The 19498-nt window shown below is 47.0% G+C and overlaps 1 protein-coding gene across 2 annotated transcripts in view; it reads right to left on the bottom strand.

Moving 5' to 3' along the window:
- Positions 1–19498, bottom strand: part of ABL1 (ABL proto-oncogene 1, non-receptor tyrosine kinase) — a 140322-nt gene that overhangs the window by 14090 nt on the left and 106734 nt on the right. For both annotated transcript variants that reach the window (XM_066255939.1, XM_066255940.1), the window contains exons 2-4: positions 16694–16867; positions 15834–16129; positions 7605–7877 (exon numbers count right to left, since the gene is read on the bottom strand). In XM_066255939.1, coding sequence (XP_066112036.1) covers positions 7605–7877; positions 15834–16129; positions 16694–16867 — 743 coding nt within the window. The remainder of the gene's footprint in view (positions 1–7604; positions 7878–15833; positions 16130–16693; positions 16868–19498) is intronic.

Raw genomic sequence — 19498 nt, forward strand, 5'->3', positions numbered from 1 at the left:
AGTTTCTCACATAGGTTGAGTCTAGCCAGCGATTTTCAACCAGTGTGCCGCAAGAACTGTAAGAACATGCAGTGCCTGATCCTTTAACCAGGAGCACTGACCACTTTCCCCTTAGACTGCCAAGTTAAAAAAACGACAACGGCCAGTACAACAGCTGTCTGGTATAAATGAATTTAAAAAAATTATACCTATTCTTTTTTGTCAGATTGCCAAAAAGCACAATATATTTCTTGGTGTGCCACCAAATTTTAGTAATTAGTTCATGTGTGCCACGAGATGGAAAAGGTTGGAACTGCTGCTCTTGCTGCAGTCGGGGCGCTGGGCCCTGGCCCCGCCGTAGGCCCCCTCACACAGGAGACCTGCGCGGCTTACGCTGGGTAAACCTTCTTCTGACTTACAGAACCCACTGTCCTCAAACAGGAAGCAGGTGGTGGTAAATGACACGGTCTGTTCGCGGTGAGAACCTGGATATGAAGGCCAATGGGGGAAGCAAGACACACCACTACCCAAGTTTCAACACACAGCCTTGTCTGTCTGAAGAGAAGGGCTGCCTGGCAGATGGGAAGTGACGTCTGAAAACTAGAACCCCCAAGAGGAAAGGATGCTTCACACACTGTTGCTGCCCCTGCAGGAGACCATGCTCTGAAGTGTCCGTGACGTGGTCCTCGTTTGACTTCCCCACGCCTAGCCCCTGAACTCAGGGAAGACTTCCAGAGGACGGGCCGACCTTTCTTAGCATTTCCTTGCTTTGGTCTGTCGTGTTTACAAGTGAAGCATGACCCATGGGTTATGTGGCAGACCATTATCACTTTGGTTAGGGCTTCTTGAGACCAAAACTAAGAAACAATTTATGGCTCTTTAAAAATGGCAAGCTGCTCTAAATATCAATTAAACATCGCTGGTAGTCTAGTCTCTGTGCCAAGCTATATGGGCAAAAGGAGTCATCTCTGTTGCCACCCATTGGCTGTTTAATTCTTCTGAGTCCTCTCTGCTCCTGAACGTGCTCAGCAGACTATGCCTCTCTGGGTGTGAAGTGCTTTGAATTACCAAAGTGACAGGCTAATAATGTCAAAGGCTGGAGGGCCAACGCCTGCCAGAAAGGGAAATCAATGCGACTCACGTAAGGACCAAGGGCTTTAAGAATTGTTAGGCCAACAATATGTTCAAAAGGTAACTCCCCCATGAAGTTTTCTAGACACGTGGAGTTTTTTTTATTTTAAAGCACCACATAATAAACTGACAGACAGTGAAATAATTTCAGAAACATGGTTTGCTCTCACAGCTATCAACTCTCTTCTAAGAACCGTGTTCAGGATCTGTGCACTTGGGCATGTACAAAGAACAATACAACTTTCAAAGGTGTCTTCTCTTTTTGTCTGTCCCCATTTACCCACGTACATGAATGCACACGTGTGGACAGTATAAATCAATCCTTGTTTTTTCCTTTCAGGCCAATTGGTTTGAACTTGTCTCCCCCTGCTGGAATCAGGCATGGTTCAATTTATACTGCGAGTTGCTAACAGCGTATTACAGGTAGCTGTGATAATCCAGAAATATTCCTGATGCTCTACTGTTACACACCTTCACTTTTACTTAAAAGCTTTCCATAATCTTTTGGAAGAGAATACTTCCAGTTACATAGAAAAATAAAATTAACTCTGATTAATTAGGGTGAAAGTAACACTGAGTATAGCTGTGAATTCAAACTTGTCTGTTAGGGAGGGAGATGGGTCACCTGATCTCTCTTCACAAGGACTGCTGGCTTGGTCCAGATGCGGGTGAACCTTTGGCAGTACAGCCAAGAGGTTAACAGGATGGCTGGTGAGTTATGCCGACCAGGCTCTGCCACTGTGTAACCGTACTAAGTGACTTACAGAACAGATAGCATAGAGGTTATCTCTGAGCTGCTGCTTTCTCGTCTATGAGACGGAGAGAACAGCCGTGCCCACCTCGTGCAGAGGGGGCCAAGTGCAGTGCCCAGACCACCGTCAGCACTCCGTCTGCGGAACTCCCTTCACTACTACGACGACAGCTGGTCTCCACTCCTGGCTAGACTAAATATATTACCGGTTCTTTAACACTGTTTTTCTGTCTTTCTTGCAGATACACTCTCACAGACTCGACATCTCACAGGTACAGTCTAACCAGCTTCACCCGTCTGCTCACTGGCCTCTCCCCGAAGAGCAGGTATTCTACATCATAAAAAAGAACCGTTTTTACAAAGGGCTCCACACCCCACTGCTGCAGCACAACTCCTAGGGCTTCTCTGCCTCCCTCTCGGCAGGGACTCCTGGCCCTGGACCAGGGCTCCTGTCTGAGAGATCAGTTTCCCCTTATTTCTGTTTTTACCCGAATGTGAGGTGAGCAAGGTTAAAACCACAGGGAAGTACCGCCTTCCACCCATCAGGTGGAGCAGGATCGACACGCTTAAAAGCACTGGGCAGTGGAGCAGAGTTTCTGAGCTGACTGAGGAAGGGGCTCACACACCAGATGTGGGACTTGAAGCCTAAGCAAAAAGACCACAAGAAACCACCTCGCAGAAGCCCCAGAACTCTGGCCCCCAAACTCTGCTGCTGTATCCAGCTAAGCGGCCAGAAGAGAAGCCTCTACAAGGCCAAGTGCAGCGCAGCGACAGGGGCCCCTCCCTGTGCAGCCCCTCCCTGTGCACAGTCCCCTCCGAGGTGAGCGAGCCACTGCATGCACTGTCCAGCGTGCGTGCTTCATGGAACCCCTCCTTCTCTGCTTGTTTCAGAAGCTCTCCAATAAGACCTATTTTCGGGGGGGACGACACAAAACCCAAAACAAACGCATACTGAGTTTGGTGAGGCGCTCCCCAACACCGCTGGTGGAGTGCACACCCTGCTGGTGTGAGCTCCTTGGAGGCATCGGGAGTAGGATCAAGACCAGAAATGCACGTGGTCTGAGCCAGCTGCTCTGCTCGAGGAGCTGACCCACCAGGACCTTCCACTGTACATGCCAATGAGGAGCATCCCCACGGCACTGCCCCGAAGAGCCAAGTACCCCAGAGAACACTAACGCTCTGGAGGGCTGGTAAATACTAAAAACAGCCACACAGAAACAAGACCACCTTACGTGTGCTGACAAGGATCAACTGTCAGGTTACGTTAAGTGGACAACAGAAGGCACAGAGCAGTGTCTACAGCACACTGCCGTATGGTCAAAAATAATGCACATGTGGACTAGTTCTGGAAAGACAAAAATCAAGAGTAGCCTGACCTGTGGCTGTGCAGTGGTTAAAGTGTCGACATGGAACACTGAGGTCACCAGTTCGAAACCCTGGGCTTGCCTGGTCAAGGCACAGATGGGAGCTGATGCTTCCTGCTCCTCTCCCTTCTCTCTCTCTCTCTCTCTCTCTCTCTCTCCCTGCCACCTCTCTAAAATGAATTTTTTAATTTAAAAGAAAAAAAATTTTTAAATCAAGAGTGCGTATCTTACCATCTGAAAAATAGGTAAACAATTGGGTACAATTTTAAGTCAACATTTTATAACAATGTTGTGTTCCGCTATTTTCAGGGTAAATTAGTCAAGTCAGCTTATGACTCAATCGTAACATTACAACTAGACTAGACTAAAAGAGTAGGTTTTTTTCCAAATTCTGTTCCACAGAAAAAGCTGACTTACAAACTAACTTTTGGAATACAGCTCACATGAAACTTGGGGCTTTTCATACCTGAAGGTTCTCGTAGGCACATCCTGCCTTTAACAAGGGTGAAGTCCAGCCCACTGGACTTTTGTTATCAAAACTCAAAACAGTCCCCATCAGCGGGCCCTGGCTGTAATTCCAGTGTCCCATCCATAGGGGTCAGCCTTGTGCCTCCTTCTATTGTGCTCTCTTCTGCTCTTCCTTATGCCCTGAACTTTCAGGTCCCAAGGCAGCCTAATGATTCCGTAAGAGTCACAGTTAACAGTAGGGCCTTGTTCCCCCTGCTAGTTGAGAAGCTGGCTCTGTCCTTTGAGGGGCCAGCGATACAATTCAGGCAAAAAAGGAAGGGAGAGGAGACTGATTTGGGGGCCCAGTGAGGTCTGGAACAAAGAGGTGCTGAGTTAGAACTGCGAAAGTTTTCTAAGGAGCCTGGAAGAGAAAGGTAGATCAGGTCCATAACCTCTGAGGGAAGTGACTGGGGGAGAGAGAAGGTGATTTTTAAGCTTCACAGCCATGGTTTATGTATCTACTTTTCATGGTACATGAGGAGTAAGAACCTGCGTGACAACACACTGCACGTGGGCTCTGGAGCAGGAGGGCCGCACTTGAAGCCCAGCCCTGCTGCTCCCTCCCAGCTGTGGGACTCTAGGCCAGGTTCTAACCTCCCCCTGCTTCAGCTTTCTCAGCTTCGAGATGGTGGCAAGAGCACTACCCTGCTCTCAAAGCTGTTGTACGGTTTCAATGAGATGCTACAGGCAAGACACCCAGAACTCTGCCAGGCACGTGGTAAGAGCTCAATAAACATCAGCCATTACTGTCACGAAGAACCCCCTCAGAGTTCTCAGCTTCTGTAGTGGAGATAGTGCTGACACCAGTCTTATCTGATAAGTGGAAACACATTTTCTGTGCAGGGTGAGGGGTAAGGAGGGATCATTTATCTGGTACTTGCTTATACTGTATTTTGGATTAACATCTCTCTAGAAGATGATGCATTTCCCTCTCCCTGAATGGCTGGCTACCACTTAGGGCAGCAGTTCTCAACCTGTGGGTCGCGACCCCGGCGGGGGTCGAACGACCAAAACACAGGGGTCGCCTAAAGCCATCGGAAATACATATTTTATTTTAAAATGTATTGTATAATAAATATGTATTTTCCGATGGCTTTAAAAATGTATTGTATAATAAATATGTATTTTCTGATGGCTTTAAAAATGTATTGTATAATAAATATGTATTTTCCGATGGCTTTAGGCGACCCCTGTGTTTTGGTCGTTCGACCCCCGCCGGGGTCGCGACCCACAGGTTGAGAACCACTGACAGGGTGACTACTCGCAGAACTCCATGCAACCAGATCCTGTAACTTGGGACCATAAGGTAATAAGTCTCTTGGGGGAATTCATTAAAATAATAGAAAGTTTAATAATACAGTACACCATTAGAGAAGCATATTCTAAAACCTCCCCTTGTGGATAACCCGGATTCACTGGCATAAGAAAACACCAGTGCCCAAATTCCAGGAGGTCCCTACTGAAGCTCCCTTCCGCCCCCCAGAAAACACACCACAGCTTCGGCTCCTGGGCTGTTTCCCCACCCTTCAAGCTGTGCAAGACCCACAGCTTGAAGTTTTCAAACAAGCTCGCCTGGATTTCGTACTTTTATTCTTCCTTGTTTCACTTTTGCAAATCCTGGCAAAGGTGTGGGTGATGCCTAAGCCTTTAACAGGTTCTCAAGCTGGTCAAGGCCCTGGCCGTGTCCTCATTGTGCACTGAACTGAGACGCTGCAGCACATGCACTTGGCCTCCCTGTCCACGCCTGACCCGTGAGAGCCGGGCTGAAGCCTTCTGACATGCTGGCCCTGGCTGCCCTCCACCTGTTTCTCTAGCATGGCCCTTATCTCACTGCACTACAATTAATGTTATACGCCTGTCTAATTCTCCTACTAACTAGACCATCTACCACGAACTAGACCATTCTAACTACGCAGACTAGCCTGAAGTGAAGAAATCTAATTCACTTTCACAAACCCAGGGTTAAACCCAGGGTTTAGCAAATACAAGTGAGGAACTCAATAAATACCTATTAAAAATTTTAAAAATTGCCCTGGCTGGTTAGCTTCGGCAGTTAAGAGCATTGTCTCAAAACAACAAAGTTGCGGGTTCGATCCCCGGTCAAGGCACACATGGGAAGCAACCAATAAAGGCACGACTGAGTGGAACAACAAATGATTGCTTCCCTCCCCCCACCCTCTGTCTCTAAAAATCAATCAATAAATAAAACCCTGGCCGGATAGCTCGGCTGGTTGAAGTGTCATCCCAGCACGGAGGCTGCCGGTTCAATTCCCCGGTCAGGTCACATACAGAAGCAGCTCGACCAATGTTCCTGTCTCAATCAATCAATCAATCAGATTTAAATTTAAAAAATCCGATCTGGAAAATATCCAGGCCCTGGCCAGTCGGCTCAGTGGATAGAGCATTAACCTGGCATGCAGACGTCCCAGGTTTGATGCCCAGTTAGGGCACACAGGAGAAGAGACCATCTGCTCCTCTCCCCCTCTTTCTCCCCCTTCTCTGTTTCTTCTCCTCCCACAGCCAGTGGCTCATTTGGTCTGAGCATCGGTCTCAGGCACTGAGGATGGCTCAGTTGATCTGAACACTGGCACTAGATGAGGGTTGCCAGGTAGATCCCGGTCGGGGCACATGCGGGAGTCTGCTTCTCTATCTCCCCTCCTCTCACTTAAAAAAAGAAAAGAGAAGATATCCAGGAGTCCTCAAGGTGACCCGCCGCCTCACGAGCGTCAGTGTTGCCCCAAGGACAAATCTAAGGGAACACATTCCGTATAGTGGCAGGAAGCCTTCTCTGGTTTCTAGATCTGGAGAATGTAATCTTTGCTCTGAAGTGTCACTTTATATTAGCCAGAAATTGCACTTGCCATTTTACTGTGCCTCAGGGAAGTGACAGAGTCCCTAAAAGACAAGCATTTTGGCTGCACAGGTCTCGGTGTGTGCACCTGACTTCTGAGAAGCACACACACAGTTGGGTCCATTTTCCCAGCGGCAGAGGTTTTGTTCTTTCTCTTTAGCTATAAAAAAGGACCCCTCTCCATTTCTGGGCACATATCAGCAGAGTTGAAGTTCACTTAAAACAAGTGAAAATAATGCAGGTCAACACTAGGGGACACTGTCGCCATAGGTAATACACGGATCACATTGTGAGGAAGTTGCAAAGGAAAACTCCCTTTCCCTGGCATCCTAAAGATCCGGAAGACCTTAAAAGAAAAAAACTGCCCCGAAACTCGAAACACTAAGCATTAGTTGAGAGGGCAAAAGCCACAGATAACAGGAAAGAAGGGGGGGGGGGGTCTCAGTTAGTAAGAAGCCTTAATTAGTGTTCCCTTAACTCAGAAAGTCTGGACACACAAGAAAGAGAACAGGTACCTGCTAGGAACAAAACAGCACCTGCCGTTCAAATCTGCCCAAAAAATCCACAGAAATGTCAAATGCATTTTGGTTATATCTTCTTTCAAAACTTAAGGTTTTTATTTCTCTCCTTCCCTTAACTCTCAATAGGAAGTGATTCAAATGCCACACAGACAGAACGGAAACCCACGGCTTCAAAAGACTCTTACCACAGAAAGAAAATGACTAATCTTTTTACACCAAAACCCACAGCATTTCTCAGCTCTCACCATATGTGGAAACAAACTGCGATTATGAGAATGATTCAACATGCACAAAGAAACGGACGAGAAGAGGCTGCAGAGCCAACTCCTCCGCACCAGCGAGCCCTGGGAGGTGCGTGCAGCACGCAGGTGCCGGAAAGGGGCACCGCCACACGCAGCAGACAGCACACCGTGTCTGGCTGAGGCCCGGAGCGCAGAGCCCGTTCAATGCGCCATGTCTGGCCGAGGCCCTGAGCAGCACTGGCTCCGCGGACACCCTACCTTAAGAGTCTTCACGGCCACCGTGAGGCTGTACTTCTTCCACACGCCTTCATACACTTCCCCGTACTGGCCCCCGCCCAGCTTGTGCTTCATGGTGATGTCCGTGCGCTCCATCTCCCACTTGTCGTAGTTGGGGGACACGCCATAGACAGTGGGTTTGTTGCGCTTGGGGGCTGGGTAGTGGAGAGTGGTGATGAGCCCGTCCGCCACAGTGGAGTGATGATGAACCAGCTCGGCCAATGTGTTGAAGCGGCTCTCTGAGGAGACGTAAAGCTGGGGAAAACAGGGACAGCCTTCAGTCCACAGAGCAAACGCAAGCTCAAACGACTCCACTCAGCTGCTGAGCCTTAATTTAACACATAGAAACCTCAGGTAAATGGCTCTCCACATAGGACCATGTGCTCACGTGCTATAATTTACTTGCTAAAGGAGAAAGATGCAATAAAAGGCCCAGGGTCTTTGCATCGCTCCCTGACGGAAACACGGCACCTACCTAATACTTACATGCCTGGTCTCTCTGACCATCTGAGCCCAGTGTAAACATCCACGGAGTCTTCCCTGACTGCCCCATCTACAGCCATCACCCGCACTAGTCATATCACCTGTCTTCCTTCTCTGTACCACACTCACCACTAAGAATTCCGTTTTATCAGCTTGTCTGTCTCCACCTGCTAGAATGCCAGCTTCGTGAGAGCTAAGCCCTAAGCTATCCATTTTCATCCTTTATCCCCAATGTAAAAATAAGAAGTGAGCACATAACAGGTACTCAATAACACTTGATTATATTAGTGAAAAACAACGTAAAAGGTATTGCTGATTTTTTAGAGCTGGATGTTGAGTGAAAGTAACATAAGGAATTTGGGGAGAGATAATACGAAGGTGGATACTAGAAAATAAATACTATTCAACATAGTAGTTACCGCTACAAAATGAAAAAAAAGTTTTTGCTCTTTTTGTGGTTCTGTTGAAATGTTTAGAAAATACATTTCTAAAAATAATTATCCTTATTAAAACTTATTATTACTTATAATCACATAGTTATCTAGAAATCAACAATCAGAGATTAAGAAAATACAGCCGTAAATCTTCCCGCCCCTCAATGTGGGCAGAGTAAGCAGCAGCGAAGGCCCAGCAGTAGCCCATGCCCATGCCCATGCCCACGCCCACGCCCTTTCGGGGCACCTGGAACAGCGGGCAGGAGGGCTGCAGAGCCCTGCGGCCTTTCCCTCAGCTCAGCTGGGAAGCAGAGAAGGCCTCAGACACAAACTTGTGTCCTTCTCTGAGATGTACAGCTGACAGCGCCTGCGCAAGGAGCCCTCCACGAGGTCTCATCCCGACGACAGAGATGGGTGGGCAAAGGAAGGCCGCAGAGGGCAGCAGTGTGGACGGTGACAGCTATCTTTTTTCTCCTGCTTCAGTGATGTGGTGCGGGAATCGATTCCACATTAAAATCCTGACAGAACATGTGGGCTCCAGGCAAATAAATGAATCTACTGGCTTACTAAGGGCAGCTAATGATCCAGAAGGTAGAAAGGATACTTAAAATCACAACGAGGTGTTCCTAAGACTTGCCCAGATGGCAAAGACGTGGGAAGGAGAATACAGATTGGGAACAGTGACGATGCCCGGGCCGGAGGGAGAAAGAGGAACAGGACCAGTCAGCTGCCGCTGTAAGAGCTCATTACTTTACAGACCAAAGGGGAAAAAGCCTGAAATACATGGCGGCCAAGGCCTCGACTGCTGGCTACGGTGGGCTCCATTACTTCCTGTACGTGGTGATATCAGGTAATTAAAATACTCTAAAAGAAGAAAATAATAACAAATATACAAGCTGACTCCTTCTATAACCCTTAATCCTTTGAATAGTGAGGGTTTTTTTCATGCTCACTGAGCCCTGGGAGTTTTTCAAAAAATGAAATTAGTTCGTTACAGTTTTATTAACTTAAAAAATCATGTTTGTTTGATAACCAATTTATGGAAACAAGAACATACATTTGCCTTTTTTTAATGTTGCCTTATCCATGTATGATTGTACTCTGGATGGTCAGGAGACACGAGGACGTACATGACGTTTGTACTACTAAAAGGGTTAACAGGGCAAGTAAGATTCATTAAAAGGATTTTTTTCTTTTTTTGCTTTTTGCTGCTTGGTGAGATGACAAAATCGAATTGCTAAAACTCAGGCCAGTCAATGGCAAACTGTGGCTTAGAGGTTTATAGTCTACAGCTTTTTTTTTTTTTTCTGAAGCTGGAAACAGGGAGAGACAGACAGACTCCCGCATCCGCCCGACCGGGATCCACCCGGCACGCCCACCAGGGGCGAGGCTCTGCCCACCAGGGGGCAATGCTCTGCCCCTTCAGGGCATTGCTCTGCCGCGACCAGAGCCACTCTAGCGCCTGGGGCAGAGGCCAAGGAGCCATCCCCAGCGCCCGGGCCATCTTTGCTCCAATGGAGCCTTGGCTGCGGGAGGGGAAGAGAGAGACAGAGAGGAAGGGGGGGGGGTGGAGAAGCAAATGGGCGCTTCTCCTATGTGCCCTGGCCGGGAATTGAACCTAGGTCCCCTGCACGCCAGGCCGACGCTCTACCGCTGAGCCAACCGGCCAGGGCCTAATCTATAGCTTTTTGGTAGCAATCCTACTAAGATCAATCTCTGAGCAAACCAGGAATTGTCCAGAAAGACTCCGCAGCTCTGGGGAACTTATACCTCTGCAAGAGGGTGCCTCCGAACGGTAGGACCTTCGGGGGGAGGAGAGGCCCAGCAGGAGGCCCCATTTTTATACTTGAGAGCAGCGAGGAGAAACCTAGACGTGAACTGCTCTGAGGACACGCTATGTGACACGCTCATGTTAGTGGGGTTAGGGGAGTGAAGTCAGCCGGCCGAGCCGGCCCACGCACAGCACGCTTGTCGGTGTCAGTCCTGAAACAAGCACAGGTCACAAGGGCGGAGTGGACGTGGGGACAGCCCTTAAGCCCTGTCTCTGAAAAAGTCTGCCAGGTATCTAGTTACTTCACTTCAGGCTGCAATGCTCCAAGCCCTCTTTTCTGGGGCTCAGCCAACAGTGTTTTTTCCCTACCATGGAGTGGCGAGAAGAGAGAAAGCCATTCCAAGAAGGCAGGCACTCCCTGGAGTCAAAGCACCCCCGCCCAACCTTGGAAATCACTGGCACAGTACAGTGCAGGCCAGCTGGAACCAGACTTATTACCCAGTTCTCAGCCTCAGCTTGAAAGGAGAGGTCCCAACCTAAAGATGGCGTTCCTTCAATTGCATAGAATGCTAATAGCTCCCTAAGCCCTAGTTCATGGAGAATTTGTTCTTGGTCTCACTTGATTCTCTCACAGGCTCCTCACTTAGAAGAGTTATGGGAGATTTCACTGAATGGGCAAACTTTATCCTTTCGGTAATTAAATTTATAGGCCCTGTGACTTAGTTCATCTTTCAACATAAAATTTATATACCAACACTTATTAAACATTAAAACTACTCTCCCTTAAATGCACTGCACAGCTATCTTCTTACAATCAAGGCATCGGATGGCTTCCTCCTGATTAGGGCCTAGTTTTTGAGCAGCTTTTGCTAGTGAACTGGGTAAACTCCATCAGGAATGTGTGGCATGCTCAGAGAAGAAAGTGAAATTAGCATTATGAATGGCACATCATCATGCTATGCAGCCTGTTACACAAACACTCTGGGTGCTCAGCCAGGGCCGTGCCTCTTCCTGATCTTAATGCAGGAACCCGAAAGGCAGGGCTGGTCGGAGAACCTCAACAGAAACAGCTTTCCTCCTGACAGCCAACCTCACAGGCTCGCTGGAGCTTAGACTTGTGTGCCCTGTAGCTCCCGAGTCCCCTGTGGATGTGCCGTTTACAGCTCCACGGCCGGGAGCCTTCCAGAGAGCGGCTCCCACAGCGGCAGCAAGGCAGCACTTAGTAACACCCTGTCTCCTCCGAGGGGAGGTCGCCGGGCCCCACAGGCTTTCCGCAGGGTGCTGCGCCTGCTGAGCCACTGCCAGGGTGCGCACATCCTTAAATCCCAGAGGTTACACAGTTGGCACATCCTGCCACCTCTGCTAAAGCTTAAGCCCAATTCCATTCCTGTCAACCTGACTCTGTCACTTCAGCAGACTGAGAAAATAAATGTCGCTGGGCATCTCTTTGAAGAAAAGACCATCAGGGGCTATAAGAAACTCTGGAACTTGACAGTGGCAACCCATAGAGTAAAAGTGCAAGACACAAATAACCAGGGGAACTAAGAGTGACTGAGGTAGAGGTGGTGGAGAAAAATCCGTCTAATTTCACTGTGTTGGCAGAGGATCACAAATTTGGAAAAAGCATGGGAGAATGACAACTAAATCCCAGGGCATCTGAACATTTCTAGGCTCTCAAGACTCTTAGGAAACAGCAGTGGCTCGGTTTGGTGAGGCCCTTTCAACAGTCCAACCCTAAACCCCGAGTCCTCGCTATGGGCCCTAAGCTGGTGGTGCTGGGCTGACCGGCTCTAACTGCTGCTGAAAGTTCTGGGACACAGCAAGAGAGGTACACCGGAGCCAAGAGGGCGGGACAGAAAGAATCCTCTGGGGCCTTAGAGAAGAATCTTTTGAAATTCAGTTGTTTTCTAAAGATTAGCTAATCTGAAAATAAGAAACATGGTCAACCCAGCCTGCCCTCCTACGAACCTTGCATTTTCCCCTTAGAAATCCAAAAAGGGTCACAGCAAAGCTCTGCGTGAGCGGCTCTGTCAATGCTGAGCCGCAGTCTCAGGCATCACTGCGGTATCTCTCCGTTCTGATGCTGCTCCGTTCATTCTAGGAAGAGGATCCCACCCGCCCAGCAAGGTCCCCTCAAGTACAGCCCTCACAGAGAGGAGCTTCCACAGATCATCTGCCTGAGGGCGCCACGGGCCCTGAAGGCTCCAGTACTCAGACCGCTGAAGGGAGGATGTCTGCCGGGGAGGGAGAAGGGCAAGAGGCCTCGGACACTTGGGTCAGCTGCTCAGTGGGGGACACTGCCTGGTCAGATGAGTTTCCTGTGCTCCACTTGGAGAGCAAGGAGCCCCTGGCACACACCGGTTTCTAGAAAGAGGGTTTGTCTTCCTCAGGGGCTGACTCTCAAACTCTGCAAATCATGCATCCCACACATAGGCCTTGCTCTTTCCCTTTGAGTAGACCAGGCCGGCCTCCATCTGCCTGCAAGGATGCTGACTAAACAACTCCAGAGAAAAGAGACCACTGCCTTGTTCACTACAAAGCTCAATGGATGGCATGATGCAGCAGGCTTACCTTGTACAAACAGCACCAAAGAGAAGCAATGTGGCAGCTGCATGAAATCACCCTCTCTAGGTTCACTCCGCTGTTCTAAGTCATTAAAAAGCCACCCTTGGTGTCTGAAGGCAAGGTTTTAAAGGGCCCACCATCCTGGAATACATCCTGCAGAATGGAAGGACCTCGCTCACCATCTGGGATAGGAACAATGACCCAAGAAACAAACTCCTAAGACTAACCTCCACACACAACAGTAGACGAGGCTGTCTGTCGTACAAACCACAGTGCTGATGCAGAGATGTCTGCCACTGCGAAAAGCACCAGATAGATACTGGCAACAGGACTCTGGCCACAAGACGTTAACGTGTGAAAAAAGAACATTAAATATGTATATTATAGACACACACAGTATGTGCATTTGTATGAATGTGTGAGGATAGTCATAAAAACGCTAAAGAAAAGCCCTACTAGATATTAAAATATTACAAGGCCATGATGAATTAAAAGTCTGGTATTGGCACACGTACGCACAGACAGACCGACCAATGGAAGAGAGATCAAAAGACCTAAATACGTGTGTAAATTTGGTGTATTTAAGATATGTAGGAAAAGATGAGTTTAATAAATGGCATAGGGATCACTCAAAATATGATACACGCACATGAAACATAACAAGATACGAGCTTTACTCATCAGTAAGAAATGTTTTCACAAGTCCGCTAACACGCTGCTGCTGAGGGTGAGGCAAGACATGCACTCTCCCATCTTCTGGGAGGAAACACACTTGCACCATTCCCCCAGAAGGCAACTGGGTGTGGTCTACACAGATGGAATGCAGGGGTCTTCCCTCAGGTCTGGCGGCTTCTCTGGCACACACTCCGCTGTCCACTGAGAAGTATGTACAGTGTTTCCACACTGCAGGACACGACCCACCAAGGGGTCTATGAATCAGTTTAGTGGATTATGACCAGAATTTAAAAAACAAAACCAAACCCTCAGAAAAGAATAGAATACAAAATATCCGAGTGCATTACATATACTAAGAGTAAGCAGGGCTTCACGAACCTATTGTTATTAATGTGAGTATTGACTGGTGATATAAAATGGTTTTTAACAGCAAACCATGATTTTTAAAAAAGGTTTGAAAGCCACCTTATAAGAGCATTATTTATAACAGCATAAGATTGGAAACAACTTAAACATCCGCCAGCAGGGGACGGCTTAAATAAATGATGGCCCAGCCACGCTGGGCATCATTAGTAAGAATGAGGCAGCTCGAAATGTGCCACCATAAACAATCTCCAAAATATATTATCTGGTGGGAAAGCAAAATGCAGAACAGTGTGTAAGATGCATCGTTTTGTTTTTTAAATGTAAACATTGGGTTAACTCTGGAAGAAACTGGTTGCAGTGGTCACCTCTGGGCAGGATACTAAATTAGAAGACAATTACTTTACATAAATTAATTTCCTCCAAGCCATGTGCATGCATTACATATTATTAAAGAATATGCCTGACCAGGTGGTGGCGCAGTGGATAGAGCGTAGGGCTGGGATGTGGACGACCTGGGTTCGAGACCCCGAGGTCGCCAGCTTGAGCACAGGCTCATCTGGTTTGAGCAAAAAGCTCACCAGCTTGAGCCCAAGGTCGCTGGCTCAAGCAAAGGGTTGCTCGGTCTGCTGAAGGCCCACGGTCAAGGCACATATGAGAAAGCAATCAATGAACAATTAAGGTGTTGAAACGCTCAAGGAAAAACTAATGATTGATGCTTCTCATCTCTCCGTTCCTGTCTGTCCCTGTCTATCCCTCTCTCTGACTCTCTCTCTCTGTCTCTGTAAAACAAACAAACAAACAAAAAGAATGCACACACCATCTGGACCCACCCCCACAACCCGCCTCGCCACACCCTCAGCGACAGAGCAGCAGTGCAGCAGAACAGACCAGGGATCGCAGCTTAGTGCCATCAACACTCGCTAGGTAACCTGGGGCAAGAAATGCCCCCCCTCTTGAGCATCCATTCCTTAATGCAAAAATGCAGATGACAGCAACACCTGTCCTGAAGAATGACTGAGGTGAAGTTTAAAAGAGAGAAAGATAGAAAAATGCCCCAGCACACAGCAGGAACTCAGTAAATGCTCCTCCCTCCCTTCCCTTCAGGGACTCTTAAGGACTTTATATGAAAATCACAAAGTGATCTAGTATATCAACTTCTTTTAAATTTTTGTATTGCAATATTTTATTTTTAAGAGAGAAAGAGGGAGGGAGACAGAGAAAAGCACTGCTCCACTGTCCCACCCATTCGTGCACTCATTGGTTGACTTTTATGTGCCCCACCGGAGACTGACTTTTATAGGGACGACGCTCTAGCCAGCTGAGCTACCCATTCAGGGCAGTAGCTCAACTTCTTTACAAAACTACAGTTTGGGTTTCAACATCTACAGGTATAACATGATCCTGTTTTTGTATAAAAACTGTGTACAGACACACACATACACACACACACAATTTTATCTACAGAAAGAAGGCTATATATCAGATTTACTTGGGGGAGGTGCTATTAAGGTGGCTTTTCACTTTTAAAATATCCATCTTTGTCTGAATTTTTCTTATTGAAGACAAATTACTATCATAAGGAACTTTTTACAAAGAAGAATCTTAACGTAAGAGGTATGCATGAGGCCCAAGAGATCCCCTACCTATCTTACAGAACTGCTAACAACAAAAGTCCAGCAGGACAATTAGAGAGCCACACCAGCCCTTGCAGTATCATGTGATCAATCCTCAGTAGAACGACTTTCATACGGTTAATAAATTGACACCTGCTGTCTACTGGAAAGCTTCTTCAGACATCTTCTTGGCTGAGCTTTGTTCCAGTAACTTACCAACCCAGCAGCAGGCCCTCTGGGTCCTCCTGGCCAAAGACTCCCCTCCCAGCCCGCCCGCCCATCAGCTGCGAGGCTGGGGCCCCACCTTGCCGTCAGAAGCAGTGTTGATCCTGTAGTGGTACACCCTCCCTTCGTATCTCAGTGAGATGGACCTCTGCCCAGGGCTGCTCTCACTCTCCCGCACCAGGAAGCTGCCGTTGATCCCGCTGCTCAGCAGGTACTCGGCGGCATTGCGGGACACCGGCCCGTGGTACCAGGAATGCTTCTCTAGACTGTTGACGGGGGTGATGTAGTTGCTTGGGACCCACCCTTGGCCATTTTTGGTTTGGGCTTCACACCATTCCCCATTGTGATTGTAGCCTAAGACCCGGAGCTTTTCACCTGCGAAAACAAGAACCAAATCAGACACGTCAGCTTCCAGGGCTGATTCACTCCCACTCACTCAGTCTTGTTTGATTACTAAAAACTTCCAAATTCCTAAATACCTACTTCATTTTAACAGTCCACTTCAATATAAGCATTTTAAGTGTGTAAAGAGTACATTTTATATGAAGCTTCCTGTTTGTATTGAATATAGAGATAAAACATAGGGCCTCAGTGTTTATAAATCTATTATTTTTGTTTACTCAAGTGCTTTGTTCCTAATATAATAAAGCTTTTTAGGAGAAAAAATACTTTTTTTAAAAAAAGTGTTTCAGTGTTTGGTCCAGGTGTCTTTTTCAGTAAAAAATAAGGAAGGCTCTGTTTTTGCGAAGGACTACTGTTCAGGAACTTCTCTCAAGGGAAATGACTCTCTTTATAAAGATGCTGTTATTTTTTTTGGCTATTTCTGCATTCCAAACTTTAAATCTGCTCTTTTATTCAGCCAAGGGGTGAACAATCCTGCCACAGTCCCCCCAATTTCTGGCTCCCCACAATGGTCACCTGCTGCCCCGGCCCTTTTACCTTTAGTTATGCTCAGAGTATTATCCCCACTGGCCACGAAGTCATACAGTGCAACGAAAAGGTTGGGGTCATTTTCACTGGGACCAGCAAGAAGGTTTTCCTTGGAGTTCCACCGAGCTGCTTCGCTCAGACCTTGGGGCTCGAAGTCCGACGCGACTGGCCTTTGGAGGGCTTCTGCAAGAGAAACAGGGAAATGAAAAAAAGAAGAAGAATTGGGGGGAAAATTAATGTTATTTTCAGTAGCAAAAAAAGTCTGAACTTCCAGAATTATACATCCCTTATCTATCTATCTATTTATTTTACTGGGACAGAGAGAGAGTCAGAGAGAGGGATAGATAGAGACAGACAGACAGGAACAGAGAGAGATGAGAAGCATCAATCATTAGTTTTTTCGTTGCGACACCTTAGTTGTTCAGTGATTGCTTTCTCATATGTGCCTTGACTGTGGGCCTTCGGCAGACCGAGTAACCCCTTGCTCAAGCCAGTGACCTTGGGTCCAAGCTGGTGAGCTTTTTGCTCAAGCCAGATGAGCCCGCACTCAAGCTGGTGACATCGGGGTCTCGGACCTGGGTTCTCTGCATCCCAGACCGACACTCTATTCACTGTGCCACCGCCTGGTCAGGCTGTTTTGTTTCTTAACACCTGTGTGCATTAGATACTAATAAGAAAGGTGGAGTAAAAAATGGCCTCTTCCTTTCCCAAAGCTTGTGAAAGACACTAAGTATCTGCATTCCAAGGTGATGTTCCCAAATAGTTTAAGCCTTTCAAATTCATTAATTCAGAATGAATTCAGTTAGAAATGGAACAGTCAATCCTCATAAGTCTGCCACTTCTTATGTTATAACATGGAGAGAAAGTTCCTTGCTTTAAAACATTTTAAAATGTATTAAAGTTAACATATGCACATAATTTAAAAATCAAATATTACAGAAGGGCTTTTAATAAAGACCACTCTCTTCTACACCAGGGGCAACAGCTTTTTCTTGGTGACCATTTCCCTCTCTCTGAACATAAGCTGTATCATACACCGCCTGCACCCCTCCCCCAGTTCTCCTGCGCTATCCTCTACTGGGTAGCTTTCTATATTTTTTGAAACAGACTTACACCTTTTCTTTCTTTAAAGATTTTATTTGATTTTACAGAAAAGGGGGCAGCAAGAAGTATCAAATCATAGTTGCTTCACTTTGGTTGTTCACTGCTTGCTTGTTGTATGTGCCTTGACCAGGCAAGCCCAGGGTTTCGAACCAGTGACTTTAGTGCTCTAGGTCAATACTCTATCCACTGCGCCACCACAGGTCAGGCTACACCTTATTTCCTGTTCTACCAGCTGGAGACAGCATCTCTCAACTATACTGCTCACAAAAATTAGGGGCTATTTTATCGCTTCATATTCATTTTGAAATATCCCCTAATTTTTGCGAGCGGTGTATCTTCCTCATAAGACACGAATGTTATAACCTTCCTTCCAGCTTTCCTCACTCTGTTCGTTGTTACCTTGTGCAAGTTAATAAGTGTCTTCTATTCTGTAGCAATAAAATCTTTCATGTTTTGTATACAGGAAGATTCTAAATGTTGAAAACCAGTCACCATCTCTTGTATTAGGAATGTGTGATTGTTAGTCACTGCAGGGTCAAACAGTGCATTATTTTCTCCTGAAGTTTCTTCTTGCCTTTCTTTTTCTTGAACTGTGCTCAAATGCTTTAGAATTTCTCTAATAATTACAAATAGACACAAGGCTTCTTTGAAACCAGCACATCTACTGCAAGTAGATCTTAGTAGTTGTAAGGATATTATAGAATGAACTCTGAATACCATTTAAGGAAACTACAATAAAAAATCAAACTTTTTTTTTAAAAAAGAAGGGGATGTCCCCCCTTTTTTTTAGTATTTTTTCTTTTATTTATTTATTTTTTGTATATTTCTGAGGATGGGGATGGGGAGGCAGTCGGACAGACTCCTGCATGCGCCTGACTGGGATCCACCTGGCATGCCTACCGGGGGGAATGCTCTGCCCATCTGGGATGTTGCTCTGTTACAACCGGAGCCATTCTAGCGACTGGGGTGGAGGCCATGGGGCCATCCTTAGTGCCCAGGGTGGATTTGAACCGGTGGAGCCTTGGCTGCGGGCTGGAGGAGAGAGACGAAGAGGAAGGAGAGGGGGAGGAATGGAGAGGTAGATGGGCGCTTCTCCTGTGTGCTCTGGCCAGGAATCAAACCCGGGAATCCTGCACACCAGGCCAATGACTCCGACAGGTCTACCATATCATGTTTTTTACTTAAAAAAAAAAAAAAATTTACATTTCTTTTGAATGCTGATGAACAGGAGACACCAAATCTTTTTTGCCTGCAAACTACTACCTTCTTTATTAGAAACAGGGACACTGGAAGGTGGGCTGCCCCCTCACTCCTCTAAGGGAGGGTTCAGTCTCTTCCAGCCCTGCTCCAGCCACCTATGACCTAACCTTGCCCAGAAAGCTGGGGTTTGCCACTGAAGGCTGAAGGTGCCCAGGGCCGTCGGCCCCATCTACGACACTGTGGACGAGCCTAGGGTATTTCTTCCAAGAAGCAGGTAAACTGATCTCATTCGCACAAGGGCCACTTAACTATGTTTTGCCTGAACAGTCAGGTTTTTTATTCTTCCCTCAAAGATCTCTGTTGTGGGTGTTGATAGTCCTATTTTCTGCTGCTTTGCTTAATATATAGTGTTTCCTTTATCCCTCCTACCTCAATGCCCCACTCATATTTCAGGCTGGGACCTACTCCTAATTTAGAGCTCTCTTTCCTCCTTTTGCCAACTTGTATTAT

Source organism: Saccopteryx bilineata, chromosome 2, assembly GCF_036850765.1.
Source record: "Saccopteryx bilineata isolate mSacBil1 chromosome 2, mSacBil1_pri_phased_curated, whole genome shotgun sequence".
Taxonomy (NCBI): domain Eukaryota; kingdom Metazoa; phylum Chordata; class Mammalia; order Chiroptera; family Emballonuridae; genus Saccopteryx; species Saccopteryx bilineata.